Source organism: Telopea speciosissima, chromosome 2 (assembly GCF_018873765.1).
Source record: "Telopea speciosissima isolate NSW1024214 ecotype Mountain lineage chromosome 2, Tspe_v1, whole genome shotgun sequence".
Lineage (NCBI taxonomy): Eukaryota > Viridiplantae > Streptophyta > Magnoliopsida > Proteales > Proteaceae > Telopea > Telopea speciosissima.
The window spans coordinates 80,236,713-80,253,531 of record NC_057917.1 but is presented as its reverse complement, the minus strand read 5'-3'; the positions used below and the strand labels follow the sequence as shown (position 1 = coordinate 80,253,531).

At 35.0% G+C, this 16,819-nt stretch overlaps 1 protein-coding gene across 2 annotated transcripts in view; it reads right to left on the bottom strand.

Moving 5' to 3' along the window:
• LOC122652011 (pleiotropic drug resistance protein 3-like) overlaps positions 1 to 13,680 on the bottom strand; it is a 42,261-nt gene extending 28,581 nt beyond the window's left edge. The window contains exons 1-23 of one of the 2 annotated variants that reach the window (XM_043845633.1): positions 13,203 to 13,680; positions 11,284 to 11,410; positions 10,582 to 10,667; positions 9,360 to 9,444; positions 8,292 to 8,451; positions 8,114 to 8,190; positions 7,394 to 7,447; positions 7,194 to 7,284; positions 6,747 to 7,048; positions 6,370 to 6,651; positions 5,958 to 6,271; positions 5,081 to 5,241; positions 4,896 to 4,999; positions 4,102 to 4,252; positions 3,886 to 4,011; positions 3,634 to 3,707; positions 3,195 to 3,527; positions 2,803 to 3,093; positions 2,489 to 2,572; positions 2,219 to 2,352; positions 1,191 to 1,418; positions 775 to 946; positions 86 to 340 (exon numbers count right to left, since the gene is read on the bottom strand). In XM_043845633.1, the coding sequence (XP_043701568.1) occupies positions 86 to 340; positions 775 to 946; positions 1,191 to 1,418; positions 2,219 to 2,352; positions 2,489 to 2,572; positions 2,803 to 3,093; positions 3,195 to 3,527; positions 3,634 to 3,707; positions 3,886 to 4,011; positions 4,102 to 4,252; positions 4,896 to 4,999; positions 5,081 to 5,241; positions 5,958 to 6,271; positions 6,370 to 6,651; positions 6,747 to 7,048; positions 7,194 to 7,284; positions 7,394 to 7,447; positions 8,114 to 8,190; positions 8,292 to 8,451; positions 9,360 to 9,444; positions 10,582 to 10,667; positions 11,284 to 11,410; positions 13,203 to 13,624 (4,113 nt within the window). In that variant the 5' untranslated portion in view covers positions 13,625 to 13,680. Of the gene's footprint in view, positions 1 to 85; positions 341 to 774; positions 947 to 1,190; positions 1,419 to 2,218; positions 2,353 to 2,484; positions 2,573 to 2,802; positions 3,094 to 3,194; positions 3,528 to 3,633; positions 3,708 to 3,885; positions 4,012 to 4,101; positions 4,253 to 4,895; positions 5,000 to 5,080; positions 5,242 to 5,957; positions 6,272 to 6,369; positions 6,652 to 6,746; positions 7,049 to 7,193; positions 7,285 to 7,393; positions 7,448 to 8,113; positions 8,191 to 8,291; positions 8,452 to 9,359; positions 9,445 to 10,581; positions 10,704 to 11,283; positions 11,411 to 13,202 lie in introns of those variants that run through there. The other variant, XM_043845632.1, reaches the window with a different exon arrangement.
• Between the last annotated feature and the right edge of the window lie 3,139 nt (positions 13,681 to 16,819).

Here is a 16,819-nt window from a genome sequence, read left to right as displayed (position 1 = left end):
AAGCATAGAAACATGCAAGTCATCACTTGAGAGGAAATTAATGCATATCAAAGAATTTATCATAGGAATAATATAATTGGCTTACCGGTCTAGGCATCAAGAACCCAGCGAGAAGGTTCAGCAATGTGTTGCAGGCAGAGGCCATTATGGTAGCGACGTGAATGCTTGGTGTCACAGCTACAAGAAGCATCCCGAGGTAATTGAAGCAGAGCAGCACACAAAACATCGCATAGAAGTACCAGAATATCTTATAAGCCGATGGGTAGTACCCAAACATGGGATATGTGATGATCACATAAATACAAACTTGAAAGAAGACATAGGGAAGCTCAATTACCACCTACACAAAAAAGGTTTTTGCCTTTAGGTAGCTGAAATGACTGTGAAAACATATAACATTGAACCCTTGAGAAGATATTTAGACCATTTATCTGAAGTAGGAGAATCTTAGGTGGATTAAGAAGTAGGAGAATCTGAGTTCCTGCCGATGGCAATGCCAAAGGTGGGATCTCAGATTTCTTTGTGATACTTTTTGTATCCATCTGGGTATCCCTAGAGGTTAATTCTGTATTTTTGTTGATCTTTAGCGGGAAAATTGCAATCCTTGGATCTGGATTGGGATGAGACATCAATCTTGATAAAAACGATTTTTCTGTCTCTTATTCCTAAAATCCTGAATCTCAGACGTGGTACGGAAAATTCTCAATTTTCATACCAACACAAGTTAAAATCTAGGTTGAGCCAAGTAAAGAAGTTTAAGAAAGTGGTCTAGACCTGTGCAAATGAATAGGCCCATGGAGAATACATTCCAGCGGCTCTTTCCCTGTATAAAACAGTCCGCTCCATTGTTACAAATGGTAAAACTGATGTGCAATTGTTTATGCCTATCAGGAGCACAGCAACATACATCCCACCAAGTATATTGAACAAGTCCTGTTCAGTATTTCTGAAAACAAAACCAAGAGAACTATGTCAGTAATTGGTATTGCATTGGATATCACTTTTAATCTCAAACTTAGGTATTGGATATATTCATCTCAGTGGAATCAATCAAATGACAAACCTTTGCCAGCTACAGCTGTGCAAAGTTTACTACAGAAGCTCTGGAAGACAATTTATTCTATGAGGTTTTGTACTCCTCTTGTAAAATTATAGAAAATGTACATTTCAGTTGAGTATAATGGACTTACATCTTCTGCCCCTGCTTCCAAAACAATGCTCCAAAGAGTAGAGACGCAATAAATGTAAATGCAAATCGCCTTAAATTATAATTAGGACTTCTCCAGTAGGCCAAGTTTTGTTTCCACAAGCACACTCTGAATTGTCCCCAACCATTTTGTGAAAAGCGGGTTGGAAAATGCAAATCCTTTGAATCAGGAGGTGGAGTACTCAATTTCTTTACAAGCTCCTTGTTGTCCCTACAGTCAGAGGAGTAAAATGCTTAGTATCTTATTTAAGAATACCATGGTTCTATAACATGAAATAATCAATACCATACAGACATAAATACCAAGATTGCTTTTTGCCCTTATATAAGAAAGAATATAAGACTTTCATCAAATATATATATATATATATATATATAAGACAGTCATACAACTTTTGGTACTCAACTGAATTTCATTCAACAGGTACACAGGTCACCAACCCCAAAAAATTTAGTCAATTGAAGGTTTCAGAACAGCCTCAAAAGTACACCAAACAAATGAGCTTAATTATCTTATCAATGGAATCCTTTGTGAGAACTAATCTGTTGGTCTTAATCTTCATTAAGAACTCTACGCATCAATTGGGATAATTAGGTCGCTAAGAAAATCATAACATCCAGGCTAAGGTCTATGAGGAAATCACCATAAATGACAGGTTAACATCTGATAGGATATGCTTTGGTTGGATTTACAATAGCCAGCAAGTCTATATGCTTCACTATTTTCTCTCTAGTTATGCATTTCATCCTTCTGACATGAATAGTTAAAAGCTGAAAATCTTTGGGTTGGTGGTGAAATTCTGGATTTTTATTCCAAAAATATGCAAAGAATAGCTTGTTAACACCATCCACTTTAGCTAATTGTGAAATGATCTACTAGGTACAAAATTATCAATTATGTCCAGTGATAAATAGATTTATGGAAAAATCGTATGTAAAATAATATTATTTTAGTGTTAGATTTCTCATTCTTAGGAAGTTCAGAATGAATTAATGTTAAGATACACTTACTCATATAAAGTAGAATCTTTATAAAGTTGCGCAAAATCTACACCAACTTCTGTCTCTGCAGATGCAGATGTGACCTCTAACATCCACGTTGCTGGGTTGTATTTATCCTTAATCTTTGGTACCCCGGAAACTCTCTAGTAGGAAAATGCAGAGAAGTGAAACAAAGATTTGTCAATTTTTTTTTTCTAATAGAACTTGTATATCTAAGTTTGATGTTGAAAAAAAAAAAAAATGTCGAAGCATAAAAATAGAATGTCAAAGAAAACTTACCTCGAAGTATTCAATAACCCTACTTGAATGTTGACCCAATGGTCCAGCATAGATTATTCGTCCTCCAGTTTTCATTAGAACCAACTACAAGAGTTGTAAAATATGCATTAAAATAATACCCTGCTTATTGTGCTGGTCAAAACTAGCAATTACATGGTTTAGGCGCAAAACATTGAATATATTTGCAGTTCCTTAATATTGCCATAATCCTCATTACTCCATGGGTAACAAGAAAGATTCTTAATCTCAATACTTGCAATGTCAAAACTTTGTATTTATATTCTGTTCATGTAAACTGTAACTTGAGATCATACCTCATCAAATGCTTCAAATATGTCAATACTTGGTTGGTGGATGGTGCAAACAACTGTCCGACCTGTATCAACCACATTTCTTACTGCCCGCATAACAATGGCAGCTGCTCTAGCATCCAAACCTGATGTAGGTTCATCCAGGAAGATAATAGATGGGTTGGCAACAAGCTCGACAGCTATTGTAAGACGTTTGCGTTGCTCAGTAGACAAACCATCAACACCAGGAATGCCTACCAAAGAATCTTTAATTCCATCAAGTTCAATGGTCTCAAGAACTTCATTTACAAATTCCTGTGAAAACCATATAGTACCAATTTTAGTATTAGTTTATTTCAAAATAGAAAAAAACCATAGCCAATAATTATTTTAATCTTCTATAAAGGATGTCATACAGCTTTTGCATTTGCATCAATTTCAGGTGAAAGCCGTAACCAAGCAGAATATATCACCGACTCTTGGACAGTGATTTGAGGAGAATGTATATCATTTTGCTCACAATAGCCTGATATCCTGGCAAAAGTCTCTTGAACCTTAGGATACCCACCAATCATTATTGTTCCTTCAATATACCCACCAGTTTTTCTTCCAGAAAGAACATCCATAAGTGTTGTTTTACCAGCTCCACTGACACCCATCAGTGCTGTAAGAATGCCTGGCCTAAATGAACCAGTAATATCATGAAGAAGTTGTAGCCTTTTTTTGGCGAAACCTTGCTCTTTCATTTCCTGATAGCAAAAGGTTGAGGTAAGAATCATATTTTTGTCCAAACAGATTCTTACAGAAAGAAAATACTTAGAAACAAATGTAAGTAGATTGTTTCAGGTTGATTACCAAAGGAGTGTCAATGTAGTACTGAAGATCTTGAAATGCAACTGTTAAGGGTTCAAAGGGTAGAACCATCTTTCCTGTGGAATCAGTAGCAGCATTCATGAATAAAATAGGATACATTGGGAAATTACAATTACACTACAAGATGGGGGATGGGGAAGAACTACACGGCTACTGTTTGTACCTTTAAATTCTGACAGTATGTATCCTTCTTCCCTTGAAAAAATAAAATATATAATTAAAAATTATGGTCACCTTTTCTAGTGTCTGCAATTGTTTTTGGATTTGATTTATCGTCTGCATGAACTTTGACAGAATCATCCTTTCCTTGTATTTGGGAAAGCTTTTCAAATGAAATAATAGCACGAGACTTCCCAGGAGCTGCATACATATACAATTTGGGTCAATAATCATATACTGTGTATTCCGTTTTCATAGGCAAACCCACTAATAAAAGAAACAGAAACTTACGCTTTGAAAATGTTAAGGTCAATATGAATCCAATATTAAAAAGTATTGCAAAGCCAAGTAAGACACCAAATGATATCCAGTAAAAGTAGCTTTGAAAGGTAAGACCGCGACTTTGCAGTATTTGTTGACCTAGAGTAGTGTTTGTTGACATCTGAAAAGGAGAATGAACAGTAATATAAGTATTGGCAATTGGATAATCAAATTTTGAGTTAATAGAAAGTAAGATTAATTATGAATGAAGAATTTATTTATTCAATAATATATAAATGCAATTAATTAAGTATACAAAGGATAACTATTAATGTCCACAATGGTACACGAGCACAAGGCACCAATCCATTGGTAACCACAATGCATTTTCAGAAGAAAAAAATTGAAGATCAAATTGTACAAGAAGGGAGAAAATTTATGGAGAAACATAATGAAATAACTAGAGGGGAAAGGGGCAAAAGAAAGATCTACAAAAAAGGACTAATGGAAGCAACAGTTAAGAAAACAATATTTAAAGTTCTATTTAAAAGAAAAATGTTGAGGAGTACTTTGGAAAAGATCCTGGGAGCCTTGAGTGTGTGTGTGAGTTAAGAACAATGATCCAACTTCAAGAAACACCAATATTTCTATGAGAAATAAGAGTATATTCTTTCCTTTTGTTAAATAAAATAAAGGCACTTCCTAACATTAGTCTCTCCTCATACTGTACAAAGATGCCAAAATAGAGATTCCTCTAAACACTTCCTATGTAGAATAATTCCTTCCTTATAAGAATCAACAAAATTAGGTGGTTTGATGCTCACCATTTGCCAACGAGGAGCAAGAAATTCATTTAATGATAGGCCTATTTCCCCATACGACAATGGAGAAACCCAAAATCCCCACTTCAACCAAACTGGCATATATGCTGGAGGAAAAACATCTCTCAGTATTTCCACTTCAAACAAATAGGCCAAACTTCATTTACAAAGAGAATAGAAAGCCTTACGTTGTGGGATAATAAAGCCACTAAATAAAAGAAGGCACAACCAAGTCAATGCACCAGCAGTCATAGCTGCGACAGTAGTTTGAGCAACTGAGGCAATAAACCGGAACATGGATATTGACATTAGATGCACAGCAAAAAGTAGGATGAACTGGCTTAGGAACCTAAGAAACACATTAAGTGAATAAAAGTTAGAGATTGGAAATAATTGAGATCAGTAATCATCTAAAATCTTCTAAGTGAAACATTTCTAATATATAAATATGTTTATAAAGAACGAGTGAATAAATAAAATAAGTATAGCTGAGGATCTTGAGGTGGATGAGTGATAAATCTAAAAAAGCTAAAACAAGAAATAAACATATTACTGGTAATTTAGGACTGGCTCCAATAAGTGATAAGTTGAAGGAGTGATATGATGTACAGCAAAGGCCAAAAATCACTTTGAGAGAACTATTGAGAAGAGATATTGATTCTTTGGATTAACAACTAATATAACCTTGGATAGAGTTGAATGGAAAAACATGATTCATATAGCTGACTCCATTTAATTGGAATAAGGCTTTTGAATTTAAATGAGTTGTAAATCATGGTTACAAATTGAGAAGATTCTCAAGAGTGTCAACTAGAAACAAGTTGTCAACTGATACATAGTTTATGGGAAAAAGATCCCTACACTATCGAATCCCCACGCCCTCTCATAATGTCTCTCCTCGCTGACCATGTGGGCCCTCTATCAATGAAACTGTTCCATGTGCCCCTGTTATTGTGGTGTGGAAAAATGCTTCCCACACTGGCGGCATGGGGAATCCTCTCCCATAGTTTATATGAGAGTCCTCTAGATTTAGTATCAGTAAGGATATCTCCACAGAATAATTACCTCGTGAACTCAGGACTGTACCCAATGACATAGTAAGTAGGAGCAGACCAAATCAAAGACGCCGTCACCGAAAGTGGAATTTTCAGAATAATTGCTGGAATTGCATAAGCCCAAGCTGGGTAAAAGCAAGACTCTCTTTGTTTATAGAAAACAGAAATTCTTGAAACAGTCATAGATAACTCAGGGTATCCATCAGCAATCATTGCCATAAGCCCATAAAATAGAGAACCCATATAATAGTTTGCATGCTGCAAATCAACACCCATTCGAGTCCGTATAAAAATAGTCATTGTGATGGATGCAATGATGACAAGCTGCAAGAAGTATCCAAGTAGATGTTAGAATTCATAGGATATTAGGAATCTTATGACCAGTAAAAGGAAAGAAAACCAAATGCAGCGGAATCAATTACCTGAACAGACTTGAATACATATACAAAAGAATTTCGCCTCATGAGTAGAAATTCCCTGCTCATGCAAGCTTTAAAGAGCTCCCATTTACTTAAAGAGTACATATTGAAGGATATAGCATTTTTATGGCTCTGAGATTTATCATATGGCTCTGAAAGCTCTTCATATAGCTTATGACCAATATTGGACTCCCTGAATTTTCTAGAAAATTCATCCACAGAAACATAGCTATATGGTTTTTCTGTGGAGTACCAGTATTGTGATTGATCGTTCTTAGAGACAACCTGAAATGAAATGAAATTAGATAGTTATATGTTTCTGCTTATTTTAGAGAGACAGAGGAAGAGGAGGAAATAATCAAAATTACTAACATAGTTACCTCTTGGAGGAAATCAGCAGCTCCTTTTCTTTCAGGGCACCTAAATCCACATGTCTCAAAGAATTCAAGGATATGATCACGAGGACCATGGTAGACAATTTTTCCTTCAGCCATCAAGACAATGTCATCAAAGAGATCATAGGTCTCTGGTGCTGGCTGAAGAAGTGAAATAAATGCTGTAGCATCTGTGAGAAGTACCAAGTGTTGAAGACAAGAAACAATCTGAAAGGTAGTAGAACTGTCTAAGCCAGTTGATATTTCATCCATAAATAGAGCTTTTGTTGGACCCACAATCATCTCCCCTACATAATTTCATTTAAAAGAAGATATTATTGTAAGGACACTAAGTATTATTCAATTTGACTCCTAGAAATTGATATCTAGAACAAACTTAGTTGTAGGGTATGCTGCACCATAGCTATATATCCACTTATTTATGCAAATTACCTGTTGTTAATCTCTTCTTTTGACCACCTGAGATACCTCTTCTCATTGCATCTCCAACCATTGAATCAGCACAAAAATCAAGTCCAAGAATCTGAGTTGATTTAGGTGTGCAAAAAGATTAATTACCATAGAATAGAATAATGGATCATACATGAGTAACAAGAAGGAAGCAAGATTTTGGATTTAACAACATTTATTACCTTTAAAATGTAGTCTGTTTGGAGGCTTTTTCCTGTCCCTTCAACCGAAATTGCCTGTTAAAACAGTTTGTAAGCCATTGTTATGGAACTGGAATACACAAACATAATGAACTGCAAACTACAATTATAAAAAAGAAAAAGAGAAGAAAAGGATGAGTTCATGTTGTATTAGTGATTTATGTGGGCTTCTTCATTTATGGAAGTATAAGTATTTCAGTTAACCAATCACAAAATTTATCATCTAATCTTTGGGCCTCCTATTGGATTTGACAAAATAAAAAATACTAGTATTAAATACACTTAGCATAAAAACACACACACAAGATACCAGCTTTGAACTTTTAACAGATGATCTGATTAGTCTATAGTTTTGCTTAGTTTTCTTTCCCCCATAAGATCAATAATTCAAGATGCCCATAGAATTATAATAACAAGTCCAAAAAGGAGTTTAAACCTATACAGGTTGAGGAAGGGAAAGACAGAGCCTTTCCACATGTATTAGTAATCAATTTCATAAGAAATGTACAGAAAACTTCTGATCAACTCAAAGACTTTGGCATGAGCTGTCATATCTCTTAAGCTTAGTGTGCTCATTCTCCTAGATTGTATGTGATATAACTTCTAAATAACGCTAAGTCAGCTCTCTATGAGTTCCCAAACCTAGCAACATACATATGGATTAGCAATCAACTCAAAAAATCTAGAAATTCTAATAGGTACCTTCATGTAAGTATCTACAGCTGGATCGGGGAGAATTCCTTCTTGTTTCTCCCTTTTGCTAACCTCCAACATAATATCTTAATACACAAGAGGAAAGATAATATCAATTCATGAACTTCAACAAACAAGTAGATACAAATAAAAGGAAACATCGAAATTATACCAAATGAAAGACTACCTGCTCGGCTTCCAACACCTTGAAAACTTGCAGAGTAATCAATTGTTTCCCTCACAGTCATCTCAGGAATGTGCAGGTCATGTTGGCTTATATATGCTGATGTTTTCTGGGGAACAAACTCTTCCAATATGTAACCATTGTAAGAGATTTCCCCCGTGACCTAAAAGTTGCATGCAACAAAGTTGATTGATTATTTCAAATTTCAACATTCAAGGTAGAGATGCAAATATATAGTTTAAAACCAGGATTCAATTCAGATTTGTACCCATTTATTCAAATATTCATCAGAATAAATGGATATTTATCAGATACGAACTTAAATAGCATTTAATACCAGGATGGTAATCAGATAAAGATTCAAATATTGATGTATCTGCTTCAATAATATCTGCTCGGTAATGTATGCTCTGTTTTTATTAAAATTTGATAAAGTAGAAATAAATATGTATTTTCTATGTTAATTTTATTATTACTTAAATATTAAAAAAATTAATCAGATATCAATTCAAAATTGGATATCTCAATCCTCGGTGGAAATGAGTTCAGACACTCGAATGAGATATCCCTGACGCAAATTCAGATTCAGATTGCAGATTTGCTAATTGGATCTGAATTCAAATACTAGCATATCTGCTCAAATTTGCTCTGTTTACAACCCCAATTCAAGGACTAGAAATGTAATCTAAGAAGCCAATCTTATGTGGAAGGAGGAGTACTGTTATAATTTTTTGCATCATTCAGTTATGGAAACCTTTTGTCGGTCCTTTTCTAAGCTTTGAATAGACTTTAAGGTTTAGACTACTTAGCCAACATGGTAACCAAGTTAGATGATGTGAACAAATCAATCCAATACTCATAACAAGGACATAAATCACATAATAACAGCTTTAGGAACCCTCTTTACCAAGTCTTTGAACTTTCAATGGATGTGCTATTAATCTATTCCTAAGAATGAATATTTTCTTTGAAAATCAAATTCTTATATATAGATTAATAACCATGTGCAATTTTATGCTTCAAGTTATATTGTCCTAGGATTTAACATGACAGCATTATGTGTGGACAAACCTTAAGAGACTGATCTAGCTTTCCTGAAAGGGCCAATAACAAGGTGGTTTTTCCACTGGCTGGAGGACCAAGCAATAGAGTCATCCTGTAACACAAACAAAAATATGTTAAGTGAACTTTATTATATTTCCATAAATTCTTCGTTGGTAGCTTTGCCTCCACAAACAAACAATTAGAGAAGGAATTCACTTCAAAGCTTTTCATTTAGACTTCTAATGTCGTGTTTAACTGCACAATAGCCAACTACAGCCATTTCTTTCGAGTAATGATTTTGTGGAAAGTACTTTTAGAATTTTGGCATATTTCAGGGCAAGGATTAGGTTCCATAATCCACGTGTTTAAGCCTATTTTGTTTTCCATCAAAATTTTATATCTTAATAAAAGTACCAAAGCACTTTTATATGGAATTTTCTCCTTAAATCTGACATATCCCCTTTTTTTCAATCCTGAAGTAAAACTCACACTCGAAAACCCTTATAGGACTTTAAACATGATTTAAACCAAATCAAATTCACAGTGAAAGATAATTCTACAGACTCTCGTTGGATCTAATGCAGGAACTACCTATAACTTCCACTTGGTAGAAAATGACTACCATGGAGATGCTGAACTATCCTCTGATACATTCAATTCTACTAGCAGGTTTTACTTAAACAATGGTGTTATGAATAGAACTCCAATAAGGCCTTCTTCAAAGGAGTATAATCTCTAGAAATGGATATCCTATAATATCTTGTTGAAATCCTTTCAAGAAGTAACTCATCAATTCATTGTATCTAGTTTTAGATCGCTTATTTTTTCTCAATCTGTGTTTATCATTTTTGTATGACCAACGGTGAGCTTCAACTTCATTTTTCTCCCTGAGAAAGAAAATTGCATATAAAATGCAAGATGTATTGGTGCTTTGGACCACTTCAGATTGAGTAGAACAGATTATTAATGGAGCATAATGCACAATATGACACAAATATTTGCAGTTGGATCCAAAGATAACCATTTAATGTAATCTTCTTTTGACATGAAGAGAAAATTAGGAGCATGGTACAATCTATTGATCAATGATCCTATTATCTAACTCATTATTTAATCAAAAAGATTTCTTAAAACACAATGATGATTGGTAAAAAGAAAATGAAAAAAAAAAAAAAAAAACTTAATGATTTCTGATTCCTTGCTGAATTATTCACTACACCAGAAACTTGATTGAATTTAAATTTCCTACCTCCCGGGTTTTATGATGCCATTGACATCTTTGAGGATGCTAATCTTCGCTACCCGAGACTTGAAACCTGGTAGCTGGGAAAAGGCCTGTGCAATAGAAAGGTTCAATATTAAAAAGGAAGAAATAAATAAAGTAAGATGGAAAAACCTACTATTTAAAAAAAAAAAAAAAAAAAAAGGGCCTGAAATGACACCAAAACTTCAAGACAAGAAACAGGAGTGAGTTATCAATAATTAGTTAGATAGTTCACTGAATCCCTACTGCTGTTACCATGTACAAAGGGGTGGAATTATGACCTTTATTTTCTATTCCTTTTCATATGGGGAAAGGGAAGGAGAATGTATTTCAAGTCAAAAGGCAACTTAAAGGAAGGGAAAAGCTGCTTATTCATTTGGTTTGAGCTCCTTGGGACCCTTAGATGCATAGGGTCCACCAATAATTCATCATTGATCTCATGAATATGGAATTAGGTCTTATGACCAAATCACTCCCACAAATTAAAAAAAGAAAGAGTTTATGCCAATAACACAAGTTTGTTCATAATTATCTTGGAGTGTTTGGAAGCTCCTACAGAAATTTACCCTAAAAATTTTCAAAATGAATATGGGGAAGAGTGCATGAATGGGTTCATCTAAACAATGTAGGTATTGGTTCAATCAATATCTGAGGTGAGTTAAATACGTGGAAGTTCATGGTACTTACAATAAAAATCTTGCTTCTGAGGGAGTTCCATAAGGTAGGGAGAGGCTTGCCATGAACAACCTCACACTTTGCTTCGACAGACAAATTTTTATATCTCACCTCCACTGTGGGCAATTTCACTCCAACTCTACAACAACACAAACAATTTCAGATGCTATCAGAAAATTTTTATTTTTTTTAAGTGAAAGAGCATATAACTTTTAGGAAATTTCTATAAAAATTTCATTCTGTATTTTTTATTATTTTTGTGCAAATAATAATTTTGTTCAAATTTTTATTTTATTATATAGTGTGAGGTGAAATTTTAAGAATGAAATTTAAATCTGGAGTAATATTATCTTACATATCAAGTTTCACAACATTTAATTTTCAAGGATTCTCATATTCATAACTGTTCATGTAGTTTCCTAGAGTAAGAAAGGAGTGGTTCTAAAATATCTTCCTCTAATTTTAAAATTTATAATATAAAGTTGGGATTTTCTTATTGACACGTTTTTTTTCAATAAGGTTAATAATGTCATTTCACATGCGTACTCGAAAAATGTGCATAACAATGACATAATGATATGTCACTTTCAACTTATTTTTTGAAAATCTTTTGAAAATAAGGCAGAGGGCAATTAAAAAAGGATGTCAAATTTATACACCTATAAAGGTGTCATTTTAGTCACTCTCTTTAAAGACTGAGTTAAGGCAGTTGATCTCATTGTTACCTATGGGTCTAGGAATAAGATTCTTTCCTGTGCCAGCGCCTCCAACACGCATTTGATGACTGGAAGCACTCAAGGTGCATGCCCGGATGCTCCCAGCTGTTGGATGCGTGCCCGAATGCTCCCAGCCGTTGGATGCGTGCTAGAGAGAAAATCCAGGTCCTTGGGTTTAGAAGGATAAAAGGAATGTCTGCTTTCTTTGCACAATATATACATAGGGGCACTGTTCTCTGTGCCGCGGCGGAGGCTGCGCCCAGGCACATGGGGGTGGGCGCAATGACCACCCTGCCCCCTGTGTGGCAGGCCCATGTACCTGGGCACAGCCTCCGCTGCAACATAGAGAACATTCTCCCATATACATATTACGAGAGTAGTAGATCTTTACCAAAAAAAAAGAGTATTAGATAGGGGTTGACCCATGCCTAGCCCAAGGATTAAGAGGGAAACCTTCAAAATTCCCTGAGCCCAAGTCAACAGCCCAGCCCACTTAATAATACTTTAAAATCCTATAGTCCGATCATCAAACCTTCCCCTGGGTTGGACTCAATTTGGGTAAGACTAGGGCCCACATTGAAAACAAGTATAAGTTACTGAATCTTGATCCTTTACAAACTATGTACACTATTTTTTCTTCTTGATCTGAGGGAATGGGATTGGTTTTGGATAAACCAGGTTGTATCAATGGAAGGATTGGCCTTTCAAAATCGGAAATGGATCCACCGGGTCACCCGATCCATATCAGGTTGGGAGCCACTGATCCAGTTGATTCTACCAATAATATGCTTTTAAAGGGGTTATGGGACATGTTCTTATTAATTTTTTTTGTGGGTTTTGTAGATATAAAAATTGAACTTTAACTTTCTTTTCTAATATATTAAGCTGCGTTTGATATGCATTCTTGGAATGCATTCTAGGTCAATTTCACATTCTTGAATGATAAAAATAGTTGTTTTTACCACCCGAGAATGTGAAATCGACCTGAAATGTATACCAAACACAGCATAAATCTTCCAGTGAAGGGTTTTTGTCCCTTTTGTTTCTTTTGTAATCCATGATGGTGAGTTGGTTTTCGATTGAAAATTCTCAACCTTAACTCTACCTATACATAAACCGGGTCCCAGACCAGCCGGGTCGGGTCAAAAGCACCACCTCTAATTTGTGCATGTGTGTGTATAATTCAATATCAGAAATAGGAGAGAGAGAATTTACTTGTCAATTCTTTTTCTAAGTTTCTGCAACAACCGAAGATTATCATTTTCAATGTGCTTGATAAGCTTCTCTATGACTGCATGTCGTTCTAGAGCTCTAAGCTTTGTAACATCAACGATCCGTTTTCCTTTGGCATCTGACCCACTTTCTTTTTGGCCATTAATAGAGTCATCATCAAACAAGGACAACCTCAATCTCTGATAAGTAGGTTGTCTCTCAATTGCAGCCCATTGTAGATTAAGCTCATCATCATCATCTTCTTCATCAGCTGTAGAAGCAACGCGATCAGCATCAGAGATGTCGCTGATCGAAGTCCTCTTCGAAGCAGAGAAGCGTTGAAATGAATGCCGCAGGCTTCTTCCAATTTCAGCTAACTCTATTCTCAGTGATTCAATATCATCTTCCCCAGCCAACTGAGCCATCTTTGAGAGCTAAAGAGCTCCAAAGTTTCAAATTTTCGAAGAAAGAACAAGAGAAGAGGAGATGACATTTATAACTTCTTGTATGTAGAATTGGGGAAAGTTTTCATACACGGTTGTGTCAGCCGTGTATGTGAGAGAGGGTGGGAGTTTCAAGGCATTAATTAATGGGTGGGGGTTTATGACTTTTCCAAGTCTTTGTGAGAGGGGACACGACTGTACATGCTTACACGGCCATGTATGAAAACTTCCCCCGATTTTGATGGACTTACCTCTCAGGTTCCCTGCCCGGTCAGGTTCGTAGGTTCCTCTCAGAGGGGACCGAAAATGCTGACCTCACCCCTGCCCGAACACATTACCCGGGTGAGGTGAGGTTGTCATTTCCGCCCTCCCTATGAGAGAAACCTACGAACCTGACCGGGCAAGGAACCTAAGAGGAGAAAATTTCCTTTTTGATACCTTCAATTAGTTACCTCTTGTCTTATTCCCAAAAGTCATTTAAGATAAGGGTATAAATGGGATTTCAAAAATAAATTGAAAGTGACGTACCATTATGTCATTATCAAAAGTTGTCATTGTTAAGAATATTTTTCGAATACACATATAAAATGACGCTATTACTCTCGTTGGAAAAAATTTGTGTTCTATATTAAAAGGATAAAAAAGTAAAATTGCAAATTATTCAACACCTGTGACAATAAAAAATTCCCTGTTAATAAATTGTGTATGTATGTTTGTAAGCTATTTTGTGGGTGAAACCAGAAAATGATATAGATTGATAATGTCATGCAATCAATCATGTTAGCATCGTGAATGATGCAAGAGAACGAGTCTCTACATATTTTATGGGTAAGCGTTCTTCGTGGGAGAGCATGGTCTCTGTGCACACGGGGTTAATGAGAGAGCACGCTAGAGTATCATGGGGGCGGGATTTCTACCTTTCATTGTGGGTGCCCTGTGTCTGGGCACGGGCTGTACACTCTTCTACAGAAAACTTTTCTCCTTATTTTATTTTACTATTTTGGTGTGAGACATGCTTTCATATAGGAATAACATATTACCGAGAGGCTCTTGACTCTCGGTGATATGTTTTAAAAACATGTCACCGAGAGTCAAGAGACAAGAGAAAGAGAGAGATTACAAATTGACCTTGTGTATTTAATTTACATATTTCAGTGTTTATGGGTGGATATATTCAACATGTATACATGTGTTAAATCTAAGGGGTTCCCTTTACTTTTCTCTCTCTCTCTCTCTCCTTTTTTTTTTTTTTTTCAAAGTTTTTTCATAGATTCAGAAATGCATTGGGTGGATTATGGAATATGTCTCTTCACCATATCCTTGTGGTTCTATGATGCTGGCAAATTTTTGCAAACCAGAAAGTTTGTGATTTAGAATTTGGATTGAATTTTCCATCAGCCATGGTGAATGGGAATCGTAAACTTTAGATGTTGTGGGAGAGGGTATTAGGAGGGTATTTTTGGACTTATACTAAAACCCTATAGAGGTTTGTTAACCTTAGGAGGTGAGGTGAATTTTCACTACGAGACAGAGGGAAACGACCGCATTTGACATTGGCCAACCATACTGCCCTGTCAAGAGGCATCTTTGTATATTGTGTGTTGCCAATCCTTACAAGCATATAACCCTCTTGCCCACACCATACCTCTTAATTAAAAGCCTAACTCCTCTCTCACCAAAAAACACATTTAGGGGTATCTGCTTAAAGAACAAAGAGTACATACCCCTCCTCCCCAATAAAAAAAATAAAAAAGAATATGAATGCTATTGAACAATGAATCCTACATGTACATTTGAGGGATTTTAAAATTATTGGTTTTTTTTATTTGTATTGTATTAGTTGTTGTACAACATAGGTCATTGCTAACGCCTATAGTTATCACTTATCAACATCTTTGAGTTATAATCCTCGCATTTGACTGTTCGATGACATTATTAAGGTCCGTGTTCATTTTAACCATAACTTAAAAAACTTATTAACTTTCGTCCCTATGAAAGAAAACCCTTGTTTTTCCCTTTATGGAACTCTGTACTCTAGCTTGCTTGACGGCACTACTAAAGAACAACTTTATTAATCAAAGATTGGTCAATAAATATTTTTTTAATGACCGTCTAAATGATCCCTCTACATGTGTATATTTAGAATTTGACACATTCTTCTAATTGCCCTTTGTCTTATTACTAAATTTTTTTTAAAATTAAGGGTATAAAAGAGGTTTTCAAAAATAATTTGAAAGCAATTTATCATTATATCATTATCATGCACATTTTTGGAGTAGATATGTAAAATGACATATTGCTTCTTGAAAAAAATATATATATATTATATTAAAAAGACCAAAAATATAAAAAAATAAAATTTGACACTTAAAAGATGTTGTCAACAAAAACATTTATTTTTAATTGATTTTGTTTACTCATGTTTTGTTCCATATTGTATCAGTGTCCTCATTAGACTTTTTTTTCCATTTTCAAGAATGGTGACTATATATTAGGCTAGCAAAACTGATGGAGTTAGGCAGCATGAAGACACAATGTTTCACATATTTATTGAAAGAATAAAAAAAAAAAATTGAAACGATTCTGTTCAATTAATTAATTCTTTCATAAAACTAAAGATTCATAAAGGAGGAGCCACCTTCATGCCCTAATAGTTTAATAAGAACTCATTTGAAATAGTTCTATTTTATAAGCTAAAGCTCTAAATAATGAAAACAACTCAATATCCAAAACAGGAATCAAATTGGGACTTGTCATCTTTGGTGGTTGGGGAAGTAACTTGTGTTATTAATATATGAATTTCCGGAAATTTCCCATGGGTTGGATCATCTAAGTAGTTGACCACCAAATTGAACAGTGACACCTGGAATTTTTCTCTGTAAAATATAAAGTTCATAGTTTAGCTTATGATATTCAATTAGGGAAGAACTCTACACAATCCTACTTTCATTGTGCCACATAGTCAGATGATGTGGCTATTCTGATTATTGGATGGAGAGTACATGGTCCCGGATGAGTTAAGTGTTAATTTTCAAACTCAAATTTAATCAAATAACTCAACTACCACTGACATTTTCCATGATCATGAGTTTTTCAGAGCTATATTTAGCCACTCTGCGAACTCCATTTCAATTGAAATTTGACACTTGAGTAGGAGACCCTAAGTCTATTGTTCAC